At 40.8% G+C, this 15,736-nt stretch overlaps 1 protein-coding gene across 3 annotated transcripts in view; it reads left to right on the top strand.

Annotated features, from left to right (window-relative positions):
- The window catches only part of myt1b (myelin transcription factor 1b), a 145,738-nt gene that overhangs the window by 112,014 nt on the left and 17,988 nt on the right, over positions 1 to 15,736 (top strand). For all 3 annotated transcript variants that reach the window (XM_028017581.1, XM_028017590.1, XM_028017600.1), the window contains 7 exons: positions 532 to 1,539; positions 7,330 to 7,458; positions 7,790 to 7,880; positions 8,099 to 8,215; positions 10,592 to 10,806; positions 11,892 to 12,079; positions 15,254 to 15,511. In XM_028017581.1, coding sequence (XP_027873382.1) covers positions 532 to 1,539; positions 7,330 to 7,458; positions 7,790 to 7,880; positions 8,099 to 8,215; positions 10,592 to 10,806; positions 11,892 to 12,079; positions 15,254 to 15,511 — 2,006 coding nt within the window. The remainder of the gene's footprint in view (positions 1 to 531; positions 1,540 to 7,329; positions 7,459 to 7,789; positions 7,881 to 8,098; positions 8,216 to 10,591; positions 10,807 to 11,891; positions 12,080 to 15,253; positions 15,512 to 15,736) is intronic.

Here is a 15,736-nt window from a genome sequence, read left to right as displayed (position 1 = left end):
TGAAGCTGAACTGAGTAGATGAGAAAATGGCTTAGGATAAGTGCAGGGCAAAATGTGAAAATATTCAAGGGTGTGAATACTTTTGCAGGAGACTGTAGGTCGATGCTTGGTGACTCAACAATCTGAACAGAAAAATATGTGAAAAAGAAACCAAGATCCCCATAAAAGCCCGCAGAAATCCCACCGTGTTGATCATTAAAACCACTTTAAAAAGTTAGTAAAAAGTTCAGAATGTTTTAAGCAACTATATGAAACTATGCAGGGTGAGTTAGTGCTGTGCTTCTTCATCTTCAAGAGAGTGAGGACACAAAGTAAAGACGAAATGTGCTGCAATACCTCTTGATTAGAACTGGATCAATTCTCCTTCTCTATCTACAAGCTGCAGATTTGTCGCAGCGGGTCGTTTTCACTGCACTGTCGCTTCGCAGGCAGCGAGGTGATGCAAGCGATGACAGAGATGTTGCTGACAAAAAGCTTGAGCTCACTGCATGACTCAGACTGCTGGAACCTCTTCTTCTCTGCCTTCCACAGAGCAAGAGTGTGTGATTGTGGAGCCGGAGCACCGAGGCACGTCGCCCGACGCCGAGGTGCGCCAGCCTCCCTCCCAGAGCCCCGAAGAGGTGGCCGACTCCCTGCTCCACCTGGGCCGGGTCTCCAACGGCCACGCTGTTGGCGTGGTTGTGCAGCAGATTGAAGATGTCAGAGCGGCAGCTGAACAGGGTGAAGAAGCAAAGCATCAGCAGGAGGGGGCACAAAGATCTCCGGAGGAGTCATCTGTTCTGCAGAATGAGGCGAGGAAGGTGGAGGAAGAACAAGGGGAGCGTGTTAACATGAGCAACCATGTGAGCCGTGGCAAACAGATCAAAGGCGAAAAGGAGGAGGAGATGGTGGTGTCGGTGCAGCAGACGCAGGAGACCCCGACAGACGATGAGGAGGATGACGAGAAAGATGAAGAGGAGCAAAGGAGGCCTTTCCTCTCCATATCTGATGTGCCAACCGCCGTCCGAACTATCACCAGCACAGCAGCAGCTCAGGGAACTCACATCAAGACAGAAAACCACATCGTTCAGGAGGACTACAGCAGCGACAGGTACGACTCGCTTCAAAACTTCAAAAGCAGCCCTCCTTTAAGCTTCAGCTCCCACAGGGCCAGCCCGCTCGACGACTACTACTCCATCCCAAGATTGGAGAACTACAAACTCCACAAGGCCTCTTCCTCGGCCTCCCCGGATGTCATCGAAGTGCGATCCGATAAGTCGGAGGACAAAGACTTTGATGACCTCGACGGAGACGATGAGCGAGATGATGAAGACAGCCTGTCTCAGCGTTCCACGGTGACCGATGAGTCGGAGATGTTCGACATGACCAGAGGGAACCTGGGTCTCCTGGAGCAGGCCATCGCTCTCAAGGCCGAGCAGGTGAAGCCCGCCGGGCCTAGGGAGCTGCTCCGAGCTCCAGACCTCCACCACCAGAGATACTTCACCATTGAGGACAGACCCAAGCACCTAGACATCATCCGGAAGACCTACTTCAGCAAAGGTTAGAAAGTCTCTAAAATATTTTACCTGCACAACAGAAATGTAGTTTTACCATGTTTTCCTTAGACATGTAGATAATCAGGATTCCAGTCAACTAGTGATGTATTGATATCAAACTCTCTGACAGCTCGGCTCTTGTGTCGCCTTTAGGAGAGTCATTGTTCTCATCTGAACATTGATAGAATTTTATTGAATATACAATCACACACCTTCATATGGACTGCACATGTCAGCGTTTGGGCCTCATTGAGGTGAGAGGTGAGAATTGGACTCCTCCAGGATTGTCCTTTGCCACTGATTCTGTTCATAACTTTTAGAGACAGAATTTCTAGGCCCAGCCACAGTGTTGAGGGGATAAAATTTGGAGTCCTCAGGATCACACCTGCTGCTGAGTGGCTGAGGAGAAGTGGCCGGAATGGCATTTACCATCTCCAAATTCAAGACTGCAATCTTGAACCAGACAAAGAGTAGAGCTTCTCTGGGTGGGGAAGAGGTCCTGCCCCAAGTGGAGGAGTTCCAGTATCTCAGGGTCTTGTTCAAAAATGAGAAAAAAAATTGCAAACAATAGGCAGATTGGTGCAGCATCTGCTATGACGGGAGCACTGCAGCAGTTTGCTGTGGTGAAGAGACAGCTCAGTTGGCTGATCTATGTTCCTTACCTTCATCTATGGTCACAAACTCTGGGTAGTGACCAAAAGACCACAAAGCAACTAAAAGTTCTTACTCCGTAAGGCGTCTGGGATATTTGTCGGAGATAGGGTGAGAAGCTTGTTCATCTGGGAGGGACTCAGAGTAGAGCCACTGCTTCTCCACAGCGAGAGGAGCCAGTTCAAATGGCTCCTCAACTCCTAATATTTTAGGATTCCCCCAGAGGAAGTGGCCCAAGTGAGTAAGAGGGAAGTCTGAGTCTTAGATTGCTGATCTGGTGACGCCCGATTAAAGCGGAAGATAGTCATATATACTATTCACATTGTAATATTTATGGCGAAAGCAAACAGTTGCATGAGAGTACGAGAAAACTCTGAAGTAAATCAGCGCGAATGTTCATGTCCAAACCCTAACCATGGAAGCAGTGCGTCCAGATAAACAGTTGTACCAAATAAACAGCGGAGAGTCACAGAGCTCTGTGCGGGTCCTCCCGTCTTCATTGTAACGTGGATGAAGAGGCTCCAGCTGAGCAGACGGCACCGAAGTGTGGAGAGGAAGTGCTCGAAGAAAGGCCGAGGAGACAGCATGTCAAGAGAGGAGAAGGAGGAGTGTGGGTTGCTCCGCTGCTAGCGTGCGTGGAGTGTTTGTTTACGTGTGCTTGGGCCTCGTATTTCACTGCTGGCACGCTGCCCACTTGTCATGCTCACGGTGAAGCAGCAGTGTGATTACATGCCTGGTAGTGCTGCCCTCTCCTTGGCCCCAGCTCCCTCCTGTGGTGGCGTTCATGTTCTCCTCGTCGCTAATTAGGAGATGCATGTCTCGTTAACATTCAATTTGAAGGCCAACAGAGCGTCGCACCGTCCTCTTGCTCCACTTTCCTCTCCAGTGGCACAGATATTTCCTGGCCTATCTCCAAAATCATTTGGGAGGACCACGCTTAGTTTTTATTGATTTTACTTAAGTATTTGTTAATTAAACAAACAATAGAAAACATGAAACAAGAAGTCAAACAGCCACAATTTCAATCAGACCATTACTGCTTTTTTTTGACCTGATTCTGACATAAATAAACATGTAAATAATAATGTAAAATTAATTGGCTACCTTTCAAAAAATACCACTTGAATACATTTTAAAATCTTTAAAAAAATATATTTGTGAAACACACAGTATTTCATAATACTTTAAAAGAAAAGGAAAAAGGGGAAACAGTTAAAGACAAATAAGATTCAAGTAAAAATATACATAAAACTAATTGTAATAATGCTTTAAAATAAAAATAAAAAATAGAACAAAACAATAAAAGTCCAATTTAGAACAGAAAAATAGTTAAGACTAGTGGAACTCGATTAAAATGCTTAATCGATTTAACTGCAAGGACTCTATTAATGAATCACAATTAATTTCAGTTTAATCAAAAACCATGTATCGACAAGATAAGCAACATTTTCAACTCAAAATCCCCTTTTTGCTGCTAAATTGTTCAATAAATAGACAGGTGAGGGACCTAATTCTTAGCTTAATTCAATCTAGTTCTTACTTTTGGGGCAAAGAAGAATGATGTATGTTTATTACGTATCAAACTCTCACTTAGTGATTGTAATTTAGATCTCATTCCTTCATTTTCATTTCCCATGTAAAGAAATGAAAAATTGGAAAAACATGAGCAAAATTGGTAAGTCGTTAAAAAAGAGAGAAAGCACAAACCAATCTTCATGTCTTTGAATTATTCATTTTGGACCTCTTTTTGTATTGAATATCATAGCTACAATGTCATGTACATCTTCCAAAAGCCCTTTTTTCAACTGAACGCTAAAATGAAGACATATTCACATATTTGTAAAAGATTTTAGGGAAAAAAGTTCAATGCAGGTTAATACGTTTGATCAAACCATGCAACAAGATAACACAGCAACGTCTGCAAAAACAGAAAAAGTTTAGCATGGATTATAATATTACTCCAAACTGTCTCACACACAACTGCTGATGCAAGAAGGACTTGTATGTAACTCAGTATCTAAGCTGACACACACAACTGGTCGTAGCTTTAAACACAAGTAGCTCAATGTGTAACTTCTGTGTAATGAACTCACTGAGATGAAATACTGGCTTCCTAAACCAAAGCTAGCACGTTCAGCCCCTCATCCTGTCAATATTTAATTACATGTGCCAGTTTCCGCATTTACCTTTCAAATGAACTTACCCCAATATTAACCTAGATACATGTGAACATTTTGTAAATGTAATTTTAACCAAATCATGCTCAGTGGGAAGTAGATGGTTGAAAAGCTAAATGGCATGGCATTTTAACTCTCCTGTTATGTTAGTTTTGGAGGTACAGCAAAAATGTTCGTGGGTCAATTTGACCCAGGGAACGTTTAATCATGCAGTAGTGTCAGAAATCAAAATATTCCTCCAATACATTTTTGTGTCTGATTATGAACTCCAATATTAGCCATTTCAATCAATATTTGTGCAATTATGTTTTATCATTTCTCAGAAATGAAGGATCAATGACGAATTTAAATTTTTTATGTCCACTGAAAAAAAACTAGACACAAAAGAACAATAATTTCCTTGAAACTGATCTTTGGTAAAAAAAAAAAAAATTATATTACACTTTCTTTTCTTTCAATGGGTGAGCTTTATAATTGAACTTGAGACACACATACTGTTCAGGGTCAAATTGACCCGCTGATTAAATCAAGATAAATGAGTCATGCAGAGAATATTTATGTTTTCCTCCACTTCTGCTGAGTGTCACTCAGAGTGGGTGGAGTTTGTCTACGGACACAGAACAGATTCTGTCAAAAGTTGTATGAACACCTGCTTTCTCGCAGTTTCCTACTGAAGTAAAGACAGTAGTGAGAAAGTGGGCTTGTGTATGTCGGGGTGTGCATGTATGTGTGTGTGGGGGGTGTTTGTGTGTGGGGGGTGAAATATGGTTCATAGCGGCAAGGAAACATATAGAATTGGACATTTTTTTACCTTTTTTTGCACTTTAACCTGACTGCTGGGTCAAATTGACCCGAACAGTATCTATGTAAAAAGTAGATGCAGGGGAGGTTGCAAATGTGTAAAATGAATACATTTTCAATTTATATGTAGAGTGCACCTATTAAGACAAATAGAAAAAGTTTCATGCAAAAAAATACTTCCAAGTATTTTTTTTTTAATTTTTAAACTTTAAAACAGGTCAATTTAACCTGCAACATAACAGGAGGGTTAAGTTTGTGGAGAGTAGATGTGACATTGATTTACAATAGGGCCAAAATGGATGTACCAGTGAAAACCTGAGTGGGATTTCAACTGGAAAGATGTTTATCTCTGTGGCCGTTTTTACAGGCTTATATTTAGGAAAGTCAAGGTTTTTGAAGGTACATTGGAACATTTTAAACTTAGTTAAACCTGCAGTATGTAACTTTCACAAAGAAATGTTTTTTACATATGTGTTAAAAATGTGACCAAGTTGTGACAGTTTGATATTAGACAGGTAATCTGTGGAAATATTGATCTCCTCCATCTACTCCCTGAGCTGCTATTGCTGTCAACCAATCAGAGCCGGGAGGAGGATTTTAGCGCCGTCATTTGTTCCTGTTCATACACTGCTACAAGTGCTAATGGCAGAGAAATAACTTACCATTCCAGGAAAACTGTTTTTCTTCCGTCATCAGTGGCCATGCTAACTAACCTTAGCACTCATGGCAGACTTTGCTGTGTGGTGAACGAGCTGCAGCGTAGCATAGACTGTACATGACGTTGATTGACAGCACTAATGCCCTCCTCCTGGCTCTGATTGGTTGCTTCTGATGGAGCAATGTCTTTGTTCAGACGACAGCAGGACTATCGGAAGAAGGGAGAGGAGCTCGGGTTTTCTTCACTAATTATTTATCTCATATTTTCACGATATTGTTTTAACAAATATTTAAATGATTTGTTTATATTTGTAAAAGTTACGTCCTGTGACTTTAAGAAAAACTTAAGTTTGAATGAATTTCGGTTCCAGCCACCTACTACCATTTGGATAATCTGAAAATACAGTATATATATATATATATATATATATATATATAACTTACAAATAATAAAAATACAAACAATACAAATAATAATTTTTAATGACTGTAGTTTACTAATGAAAAACATCATCATGAAAACCAGATTTGCTAGATATTCCAATTATCGCTTAATGTATTTCAGCATGTAAAAATGGTTTAATGTAAAGTCAAGACATTTTTTTTTCCAATTGTTATTGTTCCCATAAATTTGTTTCATAGCTTTTACAGATTTTATGCAATCTTATTAGAAATATTGGAAAGTTTGATAGAACTTCTGTACACCTAAAGAACACAAGTTCTTAAATAAGTCCTTACCTTTAAAATGTTTACAAATTCCTTTTTTTATAATTTCAGACACCAAACATAACTTAATATGCATTAATACACATAGTGGAAACCATCTTGGCGCTAACATAGAAGCTAACATCTACAGTCTTCCTTAAATCTGGACTAGGGGTGCAGCTAATAAGTGCCAAAGAAAATGAATGGCTCTACTGGATTGGCTGCTTCGCAAATGCCAGCTAATAGTATGTCAAGTAGCATCTGGAAGTGGGAATGTACGGGAGTCCTCTGCACCTCACTGCCTGCGACATGACACCATTTAAAGAAAAAGAAAGTAAAAGCCAACCATGGTTTTTATGCATCATGCCGGACAGGATGGTTCCACAAAGTGAAGCTAGAATTTTTGCATCCTACACCAGAACCAGATTTGAAGTGAAAGCACACCTCTTTAATTATGGATAGTTTATGAAGGATGCCTTGTTTTACCAAACAAGACTTCTGAAAATGTCACATCCTTATAGCAAGAGGGCATCTTTCAGAATGAGTCTTCAATAATCTATGCAGAATTGCATTCAGGTTAATCCAGAAAACACCTTGTGCGTTTACGCAGATGCTTAAGACGTGAAGGGATACAGATGGTGTTGCTTTGGTGCAGTTGTCTGAAATATGTCTAGATTTCACGCTCAGCCAAGCAGACGGTCTGATGGCATTAACCACTCGGTCCTGTCCTCCTTTCTCATCCCACTCTCCCACCTCATTCTTGCCCTTCTCATTTCTCTTTCTTTCTGTCTGTCTGTTTCCAGAGAGGCCGGAGAAGAGAGAGAACAAGTGTCCCACGCCGGGGTGTGACGGGACGGGCCATGTGACCGGCCTCTACCCCCACCACCGCAGCCTGTCAGGCTGTCCGCACAAGGACAGGATCCCCCCAGAGAGTGAGTTTGGGTTGGTCTTCTCTCTGAATACAAACACATTTCTGAGGAGAGGAAATTTCACAATGGCAGAATCATTATGGCAGCTTTTCTTGTGGTTCCAAAAGATTGTCTGGCTGCTACATTTTTTGATTTTGATTTCACTGTTTTATTATTATTATTATTATTTCTAGTTCACACTTGCAGCATTAGAAGTTCTTGGATAGTGTAAAATAGCAGATCTGTGGAAAGAACCAATCTGGTTTGAAAGACCTGTCTGATGATAGTTTGAGGGCATAAAGTTGTTTAGATTGTGTGGTGTTTTTTTTTCTGAATCTGTGATTCTTCTGCTCAGTTCTGGCCATGCATGAAAATGTGCTGAAGTGTCCGACTCCTGGCTGCACCGGTCAGGGCCACGTAAACAGCAACCGCAACACACACCGCAGGTATCCCGTCTGAGCCGTTGCTAATCTGTGTCGTTTATGAGCGTTTCTGCTGGACGGGCTCTTGCACAGCATACGCATTTCCCTTTGAGGATTTGCAAGCGCATGCATGCAGGACAGCAAATGTGTCAGCCCGCATCAGTGTGATGTCGATGTGCGTTGTCAGCGGCTCGGCGTTGTTTTTAAAATTCATCGGCTTTTCTGCTCCTCCGTCCTCCCAGCCTCTCCGGATGCCCGATCGCTGCTGCGGAGAAGCTTTCCAAGACCCACGATAAGCAACACCTCGCTCAGCCGGGCAGCGAGCTGCTCAAAGGAAGCCCCAACGACAGGGTGCTGAGGTGGGTGTAGACTGTAAGGTCCAAACTGACCGGTTAAGCATCGACAGTGCAATTTATGGATCTTGAAATATTCAATTTCTATTGGAAAAAGTGAGCTGTACCTTCCCGTACCAAGTATTCATACTGAAATGCAATGGTACAAATATCAGTCGTGTAATCACATGGAGAATGAAGGTGATCTTCTTTTACACAATAAGAGTGAGCACATTATGAGGGTTCAGTCATTTTACTTCACATCAGTTTTACATAACTATTTATATTTGCAATAAGATACAGCCAAATCAAAACAATTAAAACAAACACTACTTTTTTTTCTTCTTTTTTTTTTTACGTTTCATGCTATTTTGTAACACGATGCACCTCGATTTTGATATTCAAATATTTCTCCAGCAGATGGCTACAGACCTTTGCATCATCTCTCCATTTGGAGGGGTTGTTTTCTTTTGGCTGCCTGTGTTTTTGTCTGGGCTATTTTCTGCATTAATAATGGAAAAGTAACCTACATTTTGTCTTTTCCTTTCTCTTGTACTAAATACATACCAAACCACGAACCCAAAACTGAGCTACTTACTAAACTGTGATCTAGGTGTCTTGTTAAACTCCTATTAAAATGCAACCCCTCTTTTTTTTATTGCTTTATCAGTTTGCCACCCTGTATTCCTATTCCAATCAGATTTAGTTTCATATGAACAGATGCATTAACAGGTGTAGATTAAGTGCAAATCTATTTAAGTGAATTTTACTTGATGATGTTTCATCAAAAGACTGATACCCTTTAGGAAAGTGTTTTTGCATTTTTTTTTTTTAACGAGGCTATTGAGTCACGCTTGATTCTTTCACAGCTTCATAAAACATCAATGTCTTAAATTCAATTCATTTAAAAAATACTTAATTTACCCAAAAGCAAAATGTTATCTTTGTAACTCATATCATCTTAAAAGAGTCACTGTGGACGGTGATGCAGTGGGCAGGAAGGATCTCCAGTAGCAGTCAGTGTTGCAACAACTCTGAAGAGGCCTCTGACTGAAGACTGTTTCTGTAATGACATGCTAACAGCTAGCTTTTCAAGAGGCAGAGATAATATTCCACACAGTGACATGTCCTGTGTGACTCAGTCAGTCGCTGGCAAGCACCGCTAATCCATATCGTTTGCTTTTGCAGCTCCTCTTCAAATTTCTCTCCGGCTCTTTGGTTAGAAAGCCGTTACAGTATGCTATGTAACAAGGATATACATTTAAAGTTTTTTTTACATTTCCTTTGGCAAGTAGCTGTCAGTCTGAAGAGCTAACGGCAGACCGGTTGTGGCTTCTCTCATGAGTCGCTGCTCCTCTGACGACCTTAGTTACGACATGCAGAGATGACCTGTGTGTGAACTAATCTCTTCTCTCACTTTAAGATCTCTATATCTTCAGTCATCTCTCCAAGCCAGCTAGGCACCACGTTCACAGCAGAAAGAATGCTAATTAAAACCAACCAGACACCGGCATTATGCTAAGTCCATGCTCTCCCACATTGGTATTTTAATTAATAATGCAGCTGATATGCTAATTATGAAAGTTATAGGGGCATTGCAGGAGGATGGGAAAAGAATAATTGCTTTCCTAGAGGAAAACCTCACTAGATGGACAAAGCGTTGGATTAAAACATAATAAGGCTCCCTTTGTTTTCCTTCTGCAGATTGTTATGGAAATGAGCCCGCTTGTCTGTTTTGTGTACGCTGGATTCCTGGTGTAGTCCTCATTCTAATGACATTCATGTTGATTTGTTACAAAGACAAAAGGAAATCCTCTGTGATCGCTGGTAGAAAGTTTTTTTTCCCCCCTGTTATGAGGGTCCTCCTTCACACTGCAGGCCAGGTCATGGAGCTTATTAACAAGCATATGGTTGGAGACCAAAGATTGGGAATTCTGTGGCCATATCGCAGTTGCAGAGCAAAATAACAAGAGGAGAAGAAAAGAGGAGCGCTCTCTTTTTTTGTCTTTCTTTTTTTCCTTTCTCCCTCACTCCCTGGTCTATCAATGGATTTACGCCAACAGGTTTGACAAAAGCCCAGGCTCTCCAGGAAAACGAGAGGGCTTAAGGCTCATAAATTCCATGCTGTACAACATGCAAATGTGCCCTCTGCTGATAAGAGAGCTTTTAATCCTGCTGCACTCCTGCTAAGTACACCAGTGCTCCTATCTTTGCTCGTTCTGTTTCATTCTACTTTCATTCACCCATTCTTGTTTTCTTTTATACAATCACTTTGTTTTTCTGTCTCCTTTTCTCATCAATTCTGTTTTTTTTATTTTTTATGTTTTTTGTCTTCATTCCGGTGTAAATCATGTTTAATCTGTCTCTCTGATGTCCTGCTCCTTCCTCCCCTTCCCTCTGCAGGCCCATGTGCTTTGTGAAGCAGCTGGAGGTGCCCCAGTATGGCAACTACAGGCCCAACATGGCTCCCTCAACGCCGCGTGCCAACCTGGCGAAGGAGCTGGAGAAGTACTCCAAGGTCTCCTTCGATTATGCAAGCTTCGATGCCCAAGTGTTCGGAAAGCGCACGCTCGCTCCAAAGATGACCACCAGCGAAACTTCACCCAAAGCCTTCAAAAGTAAGACTGGATTCTTTTCTCGGGTTTGGATTCCTGCCTGAGGGGTTGCTTCAGTCTCCAACGGTCGTCTGGCACGAGCTATAAACTATAAAAGCTATAGCAGTTAATGATCATGGTCTGAAATTATTCTTAGAATCAATTATTTCACACAAATCCTTACACTGTTTTGTTTTTTTTGAAGCTTTATTCAGTCCCTCCAGGATGTTGCAGTGTTTTGGGGGGGATTATCGTGGCCTAAAATGGAAAGAAGAAAGAAAGAAAAAAGAAAGAAAAGGCAAATGCTATCATTAGTGTCACACATGATTTAATGTTAAAAGAGTTGTTGTGAAACAGGAAGCTAAACTAGAAGGGAGCTCAGAGGATTGGTCAGAATTCAGCTGAGTTGCAGTGATTGGTCAGGAAAGAAGTAAAAGCAGAGATAGGTGATTGGTCAGATTTGTGGAGAGGTTGCGATGACTGATGAGCTAAATGTGCAAATGATGAGTGAATTTGCATTATAGTTGTGATTGCAACATCACAACTTCCTGGAGGAAGTTACTGTTATTGTTATAACAGTAGACTTTGGAAAAGTTTATGAAACTATTTTATATGGAGGAATTTTTCTGCCATATTCCAAGACCACACATTTTCAGTCTGAAAGCAGGATTTCATGTCTTTTATTCTCAAAACTTTTAATTATTTTGCTTACATTTCCATTTGGAAAGCAGTACTTCATGTTTTTCTTCTCAAAACTTGTAATGCTTGTACGCAAAACCTCTCCTCGCACTGGGACTCTCTGCTCGCTTGTGAAACATGGTGCTGCCTTTTGACACCGTCGCCTGGCAACCTCTCGGCCAATAAAATGAGTACAATCATTACAAGTTTTGAGAAGATATGAAATCCTGCTTTCAAAATAAAAATGTAAGCAAAAGTTTTTAAGAACAAAAGACATGAAACAAAAATGTGTGCTCTTGGATTATGGCAGAAAAATTCCTCCATAATTGTCTTGTTCTGAAACTGTCCTCATGAGTAAAATGTCCACCACGGGATTTGTTTGGGATTCAGAATTTTCCTCTTGGTAAACATTCCCGTCTCTTCTCCTGCAGCCAAGCCCTCGTTCCCCAAGTCGTCCTCTCCCACCCTGAGCCTCCACGCTTACGGGAAGAGCGCCACCCTCCCCTACGACTACTCCCACGACGCCGAAGCTGCCCACATGGCCGCCACCGCCATCCTCAACCTGTCCACTCGCTGCTGGGAGAAACCCGAGAACCTCAGCATCAAACCGCAAACCAAGGTACGCTCTCTGCAACAATCCCAGATCCCTGTCACATTCATCATCTTGGAGAGTCATTAAGCAAAGCAGAAAATGAAAATGATAAAGTGATGAGTGATAAACATGTGCCCTCATCGGCACTCTAAGCTTATTTAAACATTTCAAGTGCTGTCCTGGTCCTCTTTCTAGTGCATTTGCAGAAGGATCATTAGCTGACTGCAGTTCAGATAAAACATTTCAGGCCACAGCTGGTGAGATTGGAAGGGATAACAGTGGGTGTGCCCTTCCCTCTCCATCATACGTTTTCTTTCCCCATCATCTCCACATGAATATATCATCAGGAGGCATTGGCTTACAGCAACAGGACGGTGTTGAGATTCAGTTGCATCACCTCTCTTATCCTCTTTCATCGTTTCATCCCTCCATCCCACACACTATTCATGTTGTTATTGAATTTGGCTGACTGCCAGTTCCCTGGATTACTTTTCCACCAGGTAGCCTTTTTTCATTATCTGCTGGACGGATCTCCCACTCTGCTTCTCCACCCCCGTCACTCTTTCTTTAATTTTCTCTTAGCATCCTTTTTTTTTTTGGTACTCCGCTTTATCTCCATCACTTTTCTCCCAAACCAAGGTGTACGTTTTTCTATGTGTGCCTGTGCGTCTTTATATATATTTTTTCTGTTACTCTTTTCCCTCTCTTTGCAACAGGAAACATTATTGTTACAATATCGCTTTCTCCCATATTGTGATTTTGGATGGCCTTTCTGTTTCGCTGAGGAGAGAAAGTGACTGCTTCATCATTTTTGTGGTTTCTTAGCGTGGTTTCAGGGTGATAAAAAAGAAAATCTGCGTTTCTGGCAGCAAAGCAAACCAAGGTGTTATTCAGTAAGGCTGTTTTCCAAGAGCAGGCTTGGCAAATCAGCTGGGAACTGATCTGAAATCAGAGTTGGAGTCAGTTGAAATCCAATACTAAAGCACCGGAACACTGTGCTCATCAACCCGGGACGTCTCTGGGAACTGCTCCAGCTAGCTTCCTTCCTCTCACAAGGCTTTGATATTTTTAGATTTTGACCAGGCTATATGAGCAGCATTTTACATGAAAACACAACCCGGTTCACCCCTGTGCTTCTGTTCACCTGCCAGCGCTAAAATGAAGTGTGGAGTTTTCAAGCACTATGTCAGCGCTCCTGGCACCGGAATACCTCGGATAGCCGAGTTGGCATTCTTAAGCTGTGGAATCGATACGACAAAGTGCATAACACTGCTTTAGGACTAAATAAGTGCTTCTTTAGTAGCAGGTTGGAAGACAACATTTAGAGAAGATGTACAGACACAAAAGCTAAGACTGATGAATATATCATTTTACTAACCATTTTTTATTTTATTTATTTAGCTGTATTTTAAAATGGTTAGCTGACACTAGTAGCATGTTTAGCTAATACGTCCCAAAAGGATAGGAAGAGGATTACGGCCACAAAAGCAAAAATTTGGATAAACTACTCATTAAGACTTCAAAAAACCACTTTTAGCCTGCGCTGGGGGCCAGCAGAAGCTCTGTTGGTGTAAATAAGTCCAACAAGTTTGTCTTTTGGCATATGGTGTTTAGCTATCCCAGCCAAAGTGTATCCTTATTTTAGGGTTGTATGGTGATGAGTTTACAAATGTGATGCTGAGGTTGTAAGATATCATGCTAAGATGTTTATTTTATGGAAAACTTCATATTGTCAACACTTGTGATATGTACCGCTGATGTATGGCTGTATAATTGCTCTGTAAAAATAATAAAAGTATAAGTTCTAAAAATAAAAAAGCAAACATTTAAGTATATATTTTTATTATTATTATTTTTCTCTGAATTGTGAAATTTAAAGTCAGAATTTTAATTTGTTTTCTCAGAATTCCAAGAAAAAAAGTTTGAATTCTGAGAAGTCGGAATTCTTTTTTTTTGAATGGCCCTAATGCTCCTCCGTACAAAAGGATTTCTTTTAGCTAGGCCATGTAAAATGTCTAAATAAGGCCTTTTGCTGAACAATGTAACTAATTTATGGATTTAAACAACCATAATACAACAATACATAAGCAATGTACAGTATTTGCTTGTGTATTCATAAGCAAATACCACCTCTGAGGCAACAGGAAATGTTTTTAGTTAGCTTCAGCTAATTAGCCACAGTGTTGAGTTAAGCTAAATATCACGCTGCTGATTATGCGTCCTAACATGCAGAGTTTTTTATTGTTTGTATTAATTAAATTATTCTGTAAAGCAATACTGAAGCAGTTTTTTATTACTATTCTTCAAATGTTTTTGAGCTAAAGACAGAGGACTCAAACAAAGACATTATTTGTCCTAAACAGCTAGTTAGTCGGGTGTTTAGCCTGATAAAAATACTTAAAAATACATCTTTTTCAGTAACCTGAGATGTGTAGAGCAACATTTTTTATACTTGAATAAACATAAAAGTCATTTTTAAGGTGGGTTATATTGAGATATTATATATAATATCAATCACACAATCATAGACCACAGATATTGTGAAGCATGCCTGGCATTACTGATTATCTGCTGATTCTTCCTAAAGAACTATAATGAACAACTTAAATATAGAATATTTTTTCATACTCTCTGGATAAATTTAAAATGGAACCATCTTAGCTGTGAAATGACTACAGTAACAGAGCTCAATGCTGCACAGATGTCTCCCTGCATCACTGAAAATCTACAAATGTAGTGAAATCCTCCAGGCTGTTGAACAGAAACGTGTGTAGATGAAGACCAGCTACAAGAGCTACAGCATGTTTCATCTAATATTTTATGACAGAGATAATAGCTGAATGACTTTTAAATTTTCCTTTTTACACACATAAAAATTTAGAAGTGCACCTCTACATCATAAAATATTTCTTTCTTTTTCACTGTTTTGATTGGAAAAAGCTCTGATTTTCAATTATGGGTTAGACATTTAAATCACTCATTAATGTGCCATGACTTAGGCTGTCTCTTTCTAGAATATTTTACTATGACAGGTCCATGCGATCTGGTCACCTGCCAGTTTTTGCTTGGCTTTCTAATAATAACCGGTAAATATCGCCCTACAGCACATAAGTAAAAAAAAAGAAAAAAGAAAGTCTGACTGTTTTGTATTTGGTTTGACTCGTTTGTTCATTCAGCTGTGCTTCTCTGCTTCCCACTCAGGAAATGGACATTGAGGTGGATGAGAACGGCACGTTGGACCTGAGCATGAAGAAGCCTATAAAACGGGAGGGCAGCGTGTCCGGCACCAGCCCCGGGGTCCGCTCCCCGGATCCGTCTTCGTCCTCCTCCTCTTCGTTCCATCACAGCGGAAACAGTGGAATGACGTCCCCGAACCTTCATACGTACAAGCAGGAAGACTGGGAGGGACCTCTGGATTTCACCAAACCCAATCGCCAGAGGGAGGAGGAAACAGACGAGGTCAGTCCAATTAAACGGCCGCTTTCAATTACACTGCGTTTCCTGCTGCATTAGTCACAGAGGAGCTATTGCGGCATAAACAACAATAGACGAAACAGAGCCTCAAGCCTTTGGAATGAAAACTTCTTGTTTACATCACTTTCTTTGTCTAATCGCCTTTTCTTATTTCCTGTCCCGGTTCTCCTCTTTCTATTATTCATTTATTTCAGTGAAATGCAAGAGTTA

The sequence above is a fragment of the Xiphophorus couchianus genome, chromosome 1, assembly GCF_001444195.1.
Source record: "Xiphophorus couchianus chromosome 1, X_couchianus-1.0, whole genome shotgun sequence".
NCBI classification, from domain to species: Eukaryota; Metazoa; Chordata; class Actinopteri; order Cyprinodontiformes; family Poeciliidae; genus Xiphophorus; species Xiphophorus couchianus.
Note: the sequence above shows the minus strand (reverse complement) of the source record. Positions and strands in the feature narration are given on the sequence as shown.